The sequence below is a fragment of the Penicillium waksmanii genome, assembly GCF_028829765.1.
Source record: "Penicillium waksmanii strain IBT 27052 chromosome Unknown utg000002l:1.0-3326099.0:1.0-3328782.0, whole genome shotgun sequence".
Taxonomy (NCBI): domain Eukaryota; kingdom Fungi; phylum Ascomycota; class Eurotiomycetes; order Eurotiales; family Aspergillaceae; genus Penicillium; species Penicillium waksmanii.
Window position 1 is genome coordinate 2940479 of NW_026643249.1, and position 12707 is coordinate 2953185.

The 12707-nt window shown below is 48.3% G+C and overlaps 6 protein-coding genes across 6 annotated transcripts; 3 read left to right on the forward strand and 3 right to left on the reverse strand.

Annotated features, from left to right (window-relative positions):
- Positions 1–96: 96 nt before the first annotated feature.
- N7481_002783 (uncharacterized protein) lies at positions 97–1137 on the forward strand (the record flags this gene model as incomplete). The annotated part of the gene is made up of 1 exon (XM_057262002.1): positions 97–1137. One exon carries the CDS (start codon positions 97–99, stop codon positions 1135–1137), a length of 1041 nt encoding a protein of 346 aa, XP_057126934.1.
- A 451-nt stretch (positions 1138–1588) lies between these two features.
- N7481_002784 (alcohol dehydrogenase catalytic domain-containing protein) lies at positions 1589–2746 on the reverse strand (the record flags this gene model as incomplete). The annotated part of the gene is made up of 1 exon (XM_057262003.1): positions 1589–2746. One exon carries the CDS (start codon positions 2744–2746, stop codon positions 1589–1591), a length of 1158 nt encoding a protein of 385 aa, XP_057126935.1.
- A 1648-nt stretch (positions 2747–4394) lies between these two features.
- On the forward strand, positions 4395–5417 carry N7481_002785 (TAXI family TRAP transporter solute-binding subunit; the record flags this gene model as incomplete). Its single annotated transcript, XM_057262004.1, has 1 exon — positions 4395–5417. One exon carries the CDS (start codon positions 4395–4397, stop codon positions 5415–5417), a length of 1023 nt encoding a protein of 340 aa, XP_057126936.1.
- A 348-nt stretch (positions 5418–5765) lies between these two features.
- N7481_002786 (uncharacterized protein) lies at positions 5766–7402 on the forward strand (the record flags this gene model as incomplete). Its single annotated transcript, XM_057262005.1, has 2 exons — positions 5766–5796; positions 5922–7402. The coding sequence occupies 2 exons, from the start codon at positions 5766–5768 to the stop codon at positions 7400–7402; spliced, it is 1512 nt and encodes a 503-aa protein (XP_057126937.1).
- Positions 7403–8624: 1222 nt separating this feature from the next.
- Positions 8625–10736, reverse strand: kexA (serine-type carboxypeptidase kexA; the record flags this gene model as incomplete). The annotated part of the gene is made up of 4 exons (XM_057262006.1): positions 8625–9503; positions 9629–9997; positions 10090–10450; positions 10564–10736. The coding sequence occupies 4 exons, from the start codon at positions 10734–10736 to the stop codon at positions 8625–8627; spliced, it is 1782 nt and encodes a 593-aa protein (XP_057126938.1).
- A 592-nt stretch (positions 10737–11328) lies between these two features.
- Positions 11329–12313, reverse strand: N7481_002788 (SAM-dependent methyltransferase; the record flags this gene model as incomplete). The annotated part of the gene is made up of 5 exons (XM_057262007.1): positions 11329–11382; positions 11447–11565; positions 11634–11777; positions 11837–11854; positions 11992–12313. 5 exons carry the CDS (start codon positions 12311–12313, stop codon positions 11329–11331), a joined length of 657 nt encoding a protein of 218 aa, XP_057126939.1.
- Positions 12314–12707: the final 394 nt, after the last annotated feature.

The following is a 12707-nucleotide window of genomic DNA, read 5'->3' on the forward strand; positions in this document are numbered from 1 at the left end:
TATCAACCATACCCCGACCCCTAGCTTGTATAGAGCCATCCTCACCCTAAGGGAAGTGCCAGATCTATTGTCTATTCCTCAATCATAATCTTGGACATGACTACTGTCACTGAACTACTGGATGCCTGGCCCTTGGCCGATGACATTCGCATCATCCCTCGGCGGGAGAACCTCTTGCTGCAGCCACCACCCGAGACAGCCATGAAGATGTGGCGGGAGCATAGTCTGCTCCAGGCAGTCCATTTTCCAAACGAGTACATTGCCGCCGACTTCTCACCCCCCAAAGATATCTTTTGTGGCGATACGTTGCGTCTTGAGTGGCAGCAGATGAATGCCCGTCAGCCCTTTTACCACCGCAACGCTGACGTCGACGAGATTTCCCTCCAGGTCTCCGGGGAGCGCACATTGATGACGGAGCTAGGTAGTGTCGAGCTGCGCCCCGGTGACTTCTCAAGGATACCCGTTGGCGTGGCTCATGACAATTTCGGCCGCAAGGAGGTTCATCTGCTCTTCTATATTATCGCCCCGGTGACTGATCTTGGTCATGTCGCCCTTCGATCCGAGGTAAAGAAAGAAGGACCTTTTCCTGGTTGGAAGAAGGCCACCCCGTCCGCCATCGAGATGATGACCGAATGTCTTGGAGCCCGTGGGTGCGACATAGTCGTGTCCATGGCTGACGAGGATTTATTACTCGACCCGTCTCTTGCTCAATCCACATCGTTCGCTAGGTCTGGGGAAGCTCTTGTTGTCCAGCGCGCTACCGCTCCACGCGTATCTGGTAGCCAGCAACAGCACCCCGAGTGGTTATACAAATCGGCTACCGTCTGGATCGGTAACGTCAACCTCGACAAGACAGACGGAAAGGTCTATAGCCGTCATCGTCGAGCCGACGCTATACAGTACCAGCTAGAGGGTTCTCGGACCCTTGTAACTCAGCGTGGCACTATTGAAATGCACCCGGGGGACTACATCTGCATTCCCAAAGGCTGTGCATACACGAACATTAGCAAGGGCACGTGTCAGTACGTTGTGATATTGACAAGCGAAATAGCATCGGTCAAGGCCCCCTACTGCAAAATGGCCAGTGAGACCTCAATGGAGATGGTGGAAGCGATCAGGAAAGACGCCGCTTCCTAATATCCAGAATAGACATCACCTGGAAATCTGGCAGCCAGAATGAAGACAATTGGAGTCGTGTCGCACTCTGTTCCTAATTCAAATGTTAGACCACCAAATTATAGGCTCCGCCGTAACTTCTCATGTTTTATCTTTTGGTCATTAGGATTGCTAAACATCCTTTTGGTTTTCAATTGGATGAGTACTTTTTCGAGTTGACGGAAAATATTCAATTTTGACGAAATAGATGGACAGATTGGCTTCTACATTCTACTGCATCCAAGGGCGAGTGATAACCTTTCTAAGTAAGTCTCTCAGGAAGTGAAATAGAATTCATTGCCGAAACAAGAGGTTGTTCATTGCCACAAGATACATAATGGAGGAAAATAGAGGGCAATAATTGCATAACATGATTCTTTCCTGGTCTTCTTCTCCTTCCGCAAGGGTAAAATCGGTTATACTGGCTTCTCGCTTAGACTTTCTCTGGAATAACTTCGATAATGGTCATCCATAGAGCCTCATCCCGTGTCTCTATGGTATCGATAGCACGATGAGCTTCCTTTAACGGGAAACGGTGCGTGATGAGGTCGGATATGACAAACTCTTCATTTTGTAGCCAATTCAGGATTTGCTGAGCGTCATCCCTAGTGTGGGCACGATTGCCCACAAGGCGCCAGGCCTTGCTCATGATAAAAACCAGGGGAACCTGCAAAGGGGTGGGATTCCCGCCCATATGGACAATGGTTCCACGGGTAGCTAGGGCTGGTAGGATCTGGCCGAGAGTTGGTCCAGCGGGAATGTAATCAATGATTGCAGAGATACCCTCCGGTGCCAGCTCCTTTAGTTGCTGGACGATCGGGGAGGGCAGAGGAGGGCCAGAGAGGGCTCCCGCTGGAGGCCCCGGTGAAGGCTTGGAATCTTGGGGTGGTGCTGAGATGGGAAAAACAACAGTCTCAACCTCGGACAAGTGTTTGATGGATTCAAGACGTTCCTTTCTCCGTCCCACAAGGATTATCTTCTTAATATTGGGGAAGAACTTTGCCAGCTTCAGTGTTGCCGTGCCCATGGTTCCTGTTGGTGCTGTGAGAATTATAGTCGAGTTGGGCTGGTTAACCTCAGCCAACTTGAGGACACGCAAGGCAGTTGCAACATCGTGTAACTTGGCACCAATGTCGAAGGAAACGTTGTCAGGGAGGCGATCAACGAACCTGCGCGGCACACGGACATACTCGGCGAGCGCCCCGTCGTGATATTGTGCATAGAGGCCTGTCCTTCCTCCAAACTTGGCAAACCCCATCTGTGCCGCCTCATCGCACATGGAGTCGAACCCGAGCTGGCACTGGGAACATTTACCACATGACAGAATGGGATGGAGGCGCACGCGATCACCGACATTCAAGCCGTCCTTGACCTTGTCACCAAGACTTTCTACAACACCGGCGGCCTCGTGGCCCACAGTGGTTGGAACGGCCGACTGGCCCATCTTTAGCAGCTTTATTACACCTGGCGTAATTCCCGCCGAGTATACCTTGATCAGTACATCTTCAGGTCCTAGCGAGGGTATGGGCAGCTGCTTCAGCTCCAGCCCAGATGAGGCGTCTTGCGCATGTAAAGCCAACATTGTCGTCATAGTGAACAGAAGTCCTTGAAAGGCAGCGCAGACAGAATAAAAGAGGAATGAGGTGAGGTACCCGTAGATTAAGAAATATACCGGATTTCTGTCGTTCAAGTGCCCACTTGGAAGTTGGAACTATTTGAACCATTCCACCAGCTAGTTTAATCAGGTCGGCTCGGGCCCGGGTGTCCGGGGAACCAGCGGAGAGCTTTTGATGTTAAAAATGAACAGGGATCAAATTTTGCTTTGTAAGGTTCTCTGTTTTAAAAAGAATAGGTCTCAATTTTGTTTCTTTTTGTCCGTGTTTACACTACTACCTTGCCAGAGAAGTGAGCAGCCCACCCACTGGAAGTCTCCACTGAAGTCTCCACACATCGCGGCGTTTGGGGTTTCGGAGTCCGATCAAATTTTGATAATTTAACACTTTTTCAACATCACACTGTGCCGCCCACAACACACCTGATTTAGTTTGAAGAAAAATCCCTCAAAATTTTATAAATAAAATGAGAACATACAAATGAAGTTAAAGGCAGTTCACGGATACTTTTGACATGATTTTCAAAGAGTAATTATGCTCAGTCTTGCCTGAAGTTACTCCTGCTAAAGGGTGCTCAAGTGCTCAGGGATAGTTATTGAAAATAGTCACCAAAAAAATTGGGGGATATCAAGGCTTAGGCTGGGGCGTTTAGGGGTCTTTTGGCGAATTTGTATTTCAATAAACATCGGGGTAATTTAACGAGATTGAAGATATAAATTATGAGATCATGTTGCTTGTTGTATCTCCAGCCCTACTCAGTTATCTCCTACCATCATAGAAACTATGTCTCCAAGATGAACTCATCCAAAATCCAGTCCTTCTACCTCGGTATGACTAGAGACCCTCAAGTAGTTATACCATAGCTCTCGCAGAATCCAGTAAAAGAGTACAGTTCAACTTACTATAACTATGTGGAGTCTCACAACAGTCGCGGATAAAAAGGATTAATTTATTCACATACAGAAGATTAAACGTCCAAGTCCACGAAAGTATTCGATAATAGCTCAATACTATACATGAACTGACCCCAACACGTCAATCACAATTACGATAAATACGACGCCATATTGATAGTCCATACCGTCAGAGTTGAAAATAAATTTCTTTATATTGAGCACTCAATGTAGATTTTATTACAGTCATGTCTTAGGTTTGAATTTACTAGTATCTATTCCTACATCACGTAAACCCGCGGGTACCCAAAACCCGACCCAAAACCCGTGCGACATCAAGTGGCCGCTGAGAACATTCTCAATCACTTATTTAGTTCGTCAACTTCGAAATTATTGTCTTGATAGAGCACAGTAAGCTTGAAAATCATTGAATCTTCATAATTTCTACGATACGGCTAGATATCCCTTAGGATGCAGAAAGTGTGTAGTGAGAAAATTGGACCTCCGAGTCGGAGCAGTTCATGTGTCGGGGAACGAACGGAACTAGCGGCAATATAGACTTGCCTTTGAATAAATGCCAAGGGTACGCACGTAGTATTTGACTAGTCGATCATCTTAATGATTCGAATCACTATTATTGGGTTGAAATTTCATCTGTCGGGTTCTTCTCAAAAATAAAAGGTTGTAAGGTCCAATCCTACCCTATCATCTAACTACCAATTGAAAGGCAAAAATGGCCACGCCCAATGTGAAGGACATGATCGAACAGCAAGGTCGCGGCCCTCGACTTGAACGGTCCATTAGATTGAACTTTGTGGGCGACTGGGGCATGGCCAACTTCCATCGCATATGCTCGTGGTTGACGCAGCAGTTTTGCGATCGAGCAGGGCCGGATAGTCGCGTGGGGATTTGGAATGTACGCTATGGCGGCATTGAAGCAGTTCTGGAGGTGTTCCGCGGAGAGGCACAGCTTGCCATTGTGACGCCCGCACAGATGATGAGCACTGCTCTCACCGGACAAGGCATCTTTGCCCCTCACGGTCCTATGCCCTCGTTGCGTGCTCTTGGTGTGCTACCGCAAAATGACCGTATGCTTCTCGCCATCCACCCCAAGTATGGGATTAAATCATTTGAGGACTTGCGCCAGAAACGTCCTCCCCTGCGCATTGCCACGTCTACCCACGACGGTACCAACTTCATAGGCTTCACAGCTTATGCTTTCATGGAATGCCATGGTATTACGGCTGACGTTCTCGAGTCTTGGGGTGGCAAGTATGTCACGGCACATCGTCCTGAGCAGGCGATCGGCCTCGTTCAGACTGGTGAAGCTGATGCGCTTCTACAGGAGGCTATCATGACGCCTTGGTGGGCGGATATCATGGAGGATCGCAAATACGATGCCTTGGCCAGTGAGCCAGCGGCTCTGGCGCGCTTCGGCAACAAGTACCCTAATACGGCGAATCTGACGACCTATCCTATCCCGGCGGGATTCTGGTCCACCCTCACTGAGCCCCTCCATACGCTCGACTTTTCGGACTTTGTCATATTGGTTCGTAATGATCTACCGGAGGATGTCGCTCATCTCTTGACCTGGTGCCTAGTGGAGACTAGGTCCGCGATTGAAGGTCAATATATGCACCTCAAACCTAACAGGTCTCCCTTAACCTATCCACTTGATCCTACCAAGATGGCTCAAACACCAATTCCGCTTCATGATGGTGCAAAGCGCTATTACAAAGACGCCGGGCATCTATAATACAGAATGTCAAAAACATACGAAGCAATCTCAATAGATACGGGGAAAATCCATCTGAGTTTGTTTGTCTTTCCGCAGTCTAAACTCCTAGGATGTACGGCTATTAAATTACACCTAGAAGTGCGAATTGTTTTATCCGCTTTTTTTCAGCACGCACAGATACTTGATTCTAAGCCAGAGGACAAAGAAACAGATTGGCTGTCCATTATAGTCAGAATTTTCATCCTAATAATTTAGGACCTCGGGATGGGCTGAGCACATACGCCCAGCTTTCACAAGTCCAAACTATTATGTAGCTCACCGAGCCCAATTGGGAAAGGGTCTCGAGCAACTGTTCAACGTGTCAAAATGCCCGACTCAAAGAACGAAGTCAACTCACGTTGGTAACAGTGGTGTTGAACGCGGGCGGTAAACAGTGGGGGCTGAAGCAGTTGCCAGAGGTATAAAGCGGCGCTATACCCCCAACCGACTTCCAAAATTCTAGTATATCATGACTTGTGCAAGCCTCACCCCCCCTTCCATTCGAGCTATGGGGCTGCATCGCATTCTACTTGTCCAATGCCGATATCAAGACTTTACGCCTGACATGTACTCTATTCAACAACGCAGTCCCTCTACGCCTTGACCGTGTTTTTCTATCCGCAAACCCACTTAATATAGAGGTCTTTCGCAATATTGCATCCCACGAGAAGCTCCGCCATTCAGTGACTGAGGTTATATGGGATGAGACACGCTTACCACGGGGTCCAAAACGATTGGAACAAACTGACGACGGCCACGAATTACTCTCGGACGAAGATGAGCCCAATAACACCAGAGAGTGGGCTGAACGTTACTACGGCTACTTCAAAGAGAAAATGATGGAGCGACATGAATCTGATAAAGAGAGCGCGTGTCCCAAATGGTTCAAAGATGCCTGTGAAGGAAACCTTTGCGTTATAACGAGCCGTAAAGGAGCCGACAAAGAAAGGCCCGAGCATACTGTGTACAGAGAGCAGATCCTCGCTCAGCCTCCGCTGGTGCAGTGCTGGCAACATTATCAGCATTTGCTGCGTCAGCAAAAAGAGGTTCTTGCCGGTGATAGCGATTATGAAGCATTCTTATTTGGCGTGAAACAGTTCCCTGCTCTGAAAAGAGTCACCATCACACCTGCGGCCCACGGTTACCTCTTCTCTCCGCTTTATCCGACCCCAATGATCCGAGCCTTCCCGAAAGGGTTTAATTACCCTATTCCGTATGGTTGGCTGTACCGTGATAAAAACAATACACCTGCTACTGCGTACGCATGGAACCATTACCCTGAACTCAGAGCACGGTACCGGGGCTTCAGCACTGTAATGCGAGTACTCGCCAATGAACCAAATTCTGTTTCTGAGCTCGTGATGACGTCCAGCTACCTACCCACGGGAATTAACTGCAGAATGTTCGACGAGCCCTGCGAAGAGTATGATCAATTTGTCAAGGTGCTGAAGAACCCGGGGTTTCGTCGTCTTGATATCTCACTCCTCGTTGGCGGAGAACTGGAGTCAGACCTTGAAGCATGCTGGCGATCTTTGCAGAATGGTCGTCTACGCCATGCACTAAGTGGCGCAACAGAAATTGAGGAATTCAGGCTGCATACAACATATGATGTAAATATTCATGAGTTTGGAGAATACCCAATGATATCTTTGAATGATATCGTCCCTGTTGAAAAATGGTCGAATCTGCGCCACTTTGAACTCTCCGGCTTTGTTATCTCAGAGAATGATTGCATTTCCTTTCTCCCCACCCTGCCCAAATCCATTCGCTCTATTGAGCTTACTATGCTGGAATTCTATGAAGTTGGGGACTGGTATAGAATGCTCAAAATGATCCGCCGAATGGTATTCGACAGTACGCCGTGGCGAGACTTGAATCCAACCTCCAGACCCACGATTACGATCGGGGTGTCAGATGGGCTTGAAAAATGTCCCCCCCAATTATGGAAGAGTTATATGGGTTGAAAAAGAGGTGGAAAATTTCATCTACGATGATGGGGAAAACCCTTTTAAGGAATCAGCTCCCCTTCAACTTCCATACGGGACCGGCATGCTGAAGGATTCATTCGATCCTAACTTTGAACGCCCCCATGTAACGGAATGTGAACTGAGAAGGCTGGGCATTTGTAAGGATAATTATTATGTCCCTACATATTGATCTGAATATATGCATTTGAGTAATGCTGCCCACGAAGAGAACACGGCAAGATAAAAAGACCTCTGTTATCTACACTGCTACAATTATATTACATTACCACTCCCTCTCCCAATCGCCAATTTCACTAGTTAAGCACCTGGAATACATGGTTAGCTGATTAGAAACCCGTTGATCTTTATGTACTCACGGGATGTAGACTTTGAAGGACTTTGAGTGGACGATGCAGCAACCGACGAGGAGTCTGCAATCTGGTTGCTTTAGTACTAGTAGGCCTGGAGAGCCGCACCCCCAAGGATATAGACCCTGGTCCTGCATGCATGATACATGAAGTGTGAGCTGGCATGCCGCTAGGCCTGAGGCCGACCAGCCTCAGTGGAATCTCGACAGCGATATACTACTACTGTATAAGAATAGAATCTAATATGCGGCGAAGACTAATGATCTTCAAATATGCCGAGGATACTGTCTCATCCTGGTCCTGGTCCTGGTCATGATGAGGTGAATTCTTATAAACACCCAGCATCTAGACCAGGACGCACCTCCATGGGGACGTTGTCTGAGATGCCGGGGATATCATGATTTAAAAGAATAGAAATAGAAAACCCGGCTCGGGTCCAGGAAGCGGTGTTCAAAGTTCATGCTTTCAAACGATCGATGCGTATACTGGCACTGGCGGGAACCAGATATCGGATCGGATCCGGCTGATCAGATAAGATCAGCCTACCACGCTAATTAATACTCCCATGAGCAAATGACTCATTAATTGCCACTGGCAGTGGGTACCAAATAATACATAGCAATGGATATATTTAACATTTATTCTATAGAAATGTCCGAGTCAAATCCGACGTACTAGTTAGTTAGTACCAAGACTGTTCCCAGTATAGGACTCCATCCATACCTCAGGTAAACTAGACGCTCGGCCCGACCCGGCTCTGTGATATGCACATCAAAAATGGGGAATCACACACAAAAAGCAACAAAAAACGAAAGGCACCCTTGCCTACGCCTGCGATATGCTGTTTCAAATCATTGTTGACTACCACGTTTTCCCTCAGCACGAGTAGTATCATGGAGGTCATAACTCTCCCCCGCTTCCACTTCCTCATCACTAACATCACCAACAGCATAATGCTCACGGTCAATACCAGGAGATTGAAGATCATCCAATTCAGATTCATCAAAATCGCCAGCCTCGACATCATTAGTTGAGCGCTTATTACCGAATCGATCCAGAACAGACCGCGGCATGATCTCAGAAGTACTGGTATTGTGAACGCCATAGTACCCCTTGGGCGAGCGACGACTGCGCCAGATGAAAAAGCCCCAAATGAGGACTCCGATAATGACGACGACTAGAATTGCCTCGCCGGACTTGGTGTATGCGTGCATTTCGGTTTCTTTGAGTTTCTTCTCTTCCTGCTGTTCTGCCGCTGTACTGTTTGTTTGACCGCCGACGGAAGTTTGGGGTAATTTTTCCCCGTCGATGCGTGAGTCGGCTGGTTTGCCGCCTATGCTGGCGATGTCAACTTTCATGAAGCGGTCTAGCATGTCGCGGGTTTGTCGGGGTTGGTCGTAGGGGACCATGTGACTGGAATTGTAGAAGAGGACGTAGGTTAGGTTTCGGGCGTGCTGGTAGTAGCCGGCTGGTTCGCCTTCGAAGGTCCAGTCATGGCGTGGGGCCCAGACTCCGGGTGCTGTTTCGAAACCGGAGGCTCCCTTCCACTTCATGTTGTGGATCATTGTCTCTGTTCCGATGTGGTTACAGATGAGATCCTTGTCGCCGCTGAAAAGAAGGATGTTGATGCCGGACTCGATTAGATCGGGGAGAAGTGAGATGGCAGGCTTGGAATTCAGTGTTGACATCGCACTCCCGACGTCACCGTTGCACTCGTCCCAGCCAGATGCCTTCGCCGGGTTGATGTTTAGAGCTTTAATGACATCGTTTCGTCGGAGGTAGGTGGGGTCACGTCGTCCAGATCAAGAGGCCACCCCATGCCACAGCCATTAATGACTTTGTCCTTGAGACGCACGTCGTACATGTTGAAGCATTCGCCTGCTTCCTTGGTCAGATCCAGGAAACTCCTCAGGACGAGTTCGCAAGGTTCCACATTGAGAGAGTCTTTGTATTCGGATTCTCCCAATTTCGTCTTGCAGTACTTGTTCAGTGCGTCGAGTTTCTTGTAATTATCAGTTCCCTGCTCGATGAGGGCTTCTCGTTCGAGGAAGTCGAAGTATGACGGGTATTGGTCCTTGGGCGAGATCCAGCCGTTGCCAATAAGTAGGCCTTTGAGCGGCCATTTCGATTTACCCTCTAGCTTTGCGGCTTTGTTTCGTTCTTGGATTGCTTTGGCGATGTATGGGATAGATTGACCGGCCCAAGACTCGCCAGCGAGATAAATCTGTTACCAATTAGCATTAGTATTAGCTTGTCTTTGTTTTTTCTTTCTTTTTTGGCCTCCCAAACAGCCTTCTCAGAAAGGGTTTCACGCACATCATCATTCTCATACTCCGGAAACAAGCCAAAGAACTTTTCCAAAAAAACCATAAAATGAGCCGACAATGGATCCAAATCCTTCAGGTAGCTATTCGTCTCCGCATAACTGAATCCCGTTCCAACAGGCTGATCAACAAAGAGCAAATTGGCGAATTCATCCCAAGAACCCTTATTATATTCCAATGTCTGATTTTCCGTCACACGGTAGGGGCCAACTTCCATCAATGCACCGTCCATGGAACTACACCCCGGACCACCGTTCAACCATATCACCGTTCGCTGTCGGTTTGCGATGTGGCGGTTTTGGTAGTGCCAGAAGAATAGGTTGCCGTTTGATTTTGGGTCGACTTCGATGTGGCTGGAATTGAAGAATGATTAGAATGAAAGAATACTTAGGTATGGGGAATCTCAAAGGGAAGCATGGGTAGGTAGGCATAACGAAGATGATGTTTCCCTCCGCGCATCACTCACCCAGCGTGCATCTTCAAGAGCGGCCCATCCGTCGGCGCGCCCGGAAGATCGCGAACATAGTAATCGGCGGCTGATTTGGCGGCTACTAGTGAGGGCGATAATAGAGCGAGGGTCCAAGATAGCGCGACCAAGGCGCTGCCCTTTGAACGGGCGAAGGAAGGTATGGGGATCATCTCGGCGGGTTGGTGTTGGTGTTGGCGTTGGTGTGGGCGATGGTCGCAATCATAGGGTACTCGCTCGTATTTGGGTAGGGAAGGGATGGGACGCAAATGCAGAGGCCCGGCGCAGACGATGCGCGAATCAAGCGATCGTCGAAGCCGGGATGAAAAGAAGGGAAAGAGCGGAAAACTTGGGAGTTGCAAATGAAGGTACAAGAAGTGTAAGTGTGTGTTGCAAGAGTAAAAGGGTGAAGGTGAAGGTGAAGGCGGTTCAAAGGATGACGAAACGGACAGGCTGGCGTGGCCTTGTTGGGTGTGTGGTAAGGTATTGGTATTATGTGTGTATTACTGAAATGTGCTGCTGGTATTACTGTTATACCATTACGATACTGTATTTAACTGAATGATGCTCACTGCCCCTTGCCTGTTCGGGCGGTCTATAGAAAAACACTGGCCTAAAGAGGAGCAGAATAAGATAGGAGAAAGATAGGAGGAGAGCATGAATACGAGTACGGAGGAGAAAAGGTATATGTATGAAACAGATATAAATACTTTTGATCTAACCGGTGGAACAGCTCGGCCAAGCCCGGTGGCCTTGCGCGCATGTTTAGAATAGATCGATGGACTTGTCGGCGTCCTTCTTAATCAGATCCACCATCCCCTGAAGAGTCTCAGCACAAGCCCCTAGGTCCTAAATATCTTAGCGTTGCTGGAGGGGCACTCACCGGAGGCATGATTGGCTGGCCAGCGGCATCTTTCACATAGCGGAATGGCATTTCAGTCCGTTCGTGCTCGTTGATCAGAATTTCCGGGTAGTCGACGTAAGAGATTTGTTCCAGGGGGACTGGAGTGAGTTAGAAAAAGCTTTATATACATAGTTAGGGTATATATAAAGAGGTAGTAGAAATTTACCCTTTTCATGAACGACTAGACGAGTAACGCGCACCGCTGTGTCGGTTGTCATCTGCTTAGGTCCCAGGCGGCGGCCGACATAACCCTTCTTCCTCAATTCTGAGGTGCGATCTAAAATGAATATTGTCGTCAGCGAGACATACCCTGATACAGACAGAGTACATACATGTACTCCATACAGCTGGGAGAAGGGAGCAACTTACCGCGAGGAGGATCATCGCCTGCAGTCACCCAGGAAATAAAGGAACATGTTAGCCTCCAAACTCAATGCTGCGTGGGAGAGTTCTAGCAAGAACATAGATTGCAGTCCATAACCACATCCCAATTTAAAAGTAAGCTGGATGGGTTCATTTCATACCGAGAATACCGCCAAAGAGAAAGACATCAAAATTATCACCATCCTCAGGACTCAACTCAACCTGGGCAGCGGGGTCCAGCAGACAAACACGCTCCTTCTTATCAGCGAAAATATCCTCGACACTACGCTGTTCCACCTCGAGGCCCTTGGTGGCCGCCAGGTCGGCGGGCATCTGCAGCTCTGCGGGCACGGAACTGAGCAGGAATCGAGCGCCACGATCATGCGATTCGCGAGCAATGCAGCCGTATTCGAGGGCGGACCATGGGCCCAACTCGGGGTCAAGGTGTTCGACCACGAAGGCCCTTTGTGTCGTTTGGCTCATGGTGGCGGGGTTGGGAGAAAAGTGTGATGGAGGAATGTGCGGATGCGGGTCGATGTCGATGAGATACGGCGGTGGAGGGTAGGTATAGGTAGAGTGTAAGTGTAGTTTGAATACTATTTAAATCAAGTATTAATGATATATAATACTTTAGTTTAAAATAAATAAATATAGTTTAGCTGTAGAATACATAAACAGTAGACTACTGTAATGTAAACCGCTGTACTGCTGCACTCACCCCGCGCTTTATCGAAGTCGGCGGCACAGCTTGAGGGGACTCCACCGTCATGGACTTCGGACTTGGAACTCTCCTTCTCTTCTCCCTCCTCCACCATCCTCCCCTCCTACCATCCATCCACCCATCATGAATCCTCATCAGCAGAACAAGGTCGACATT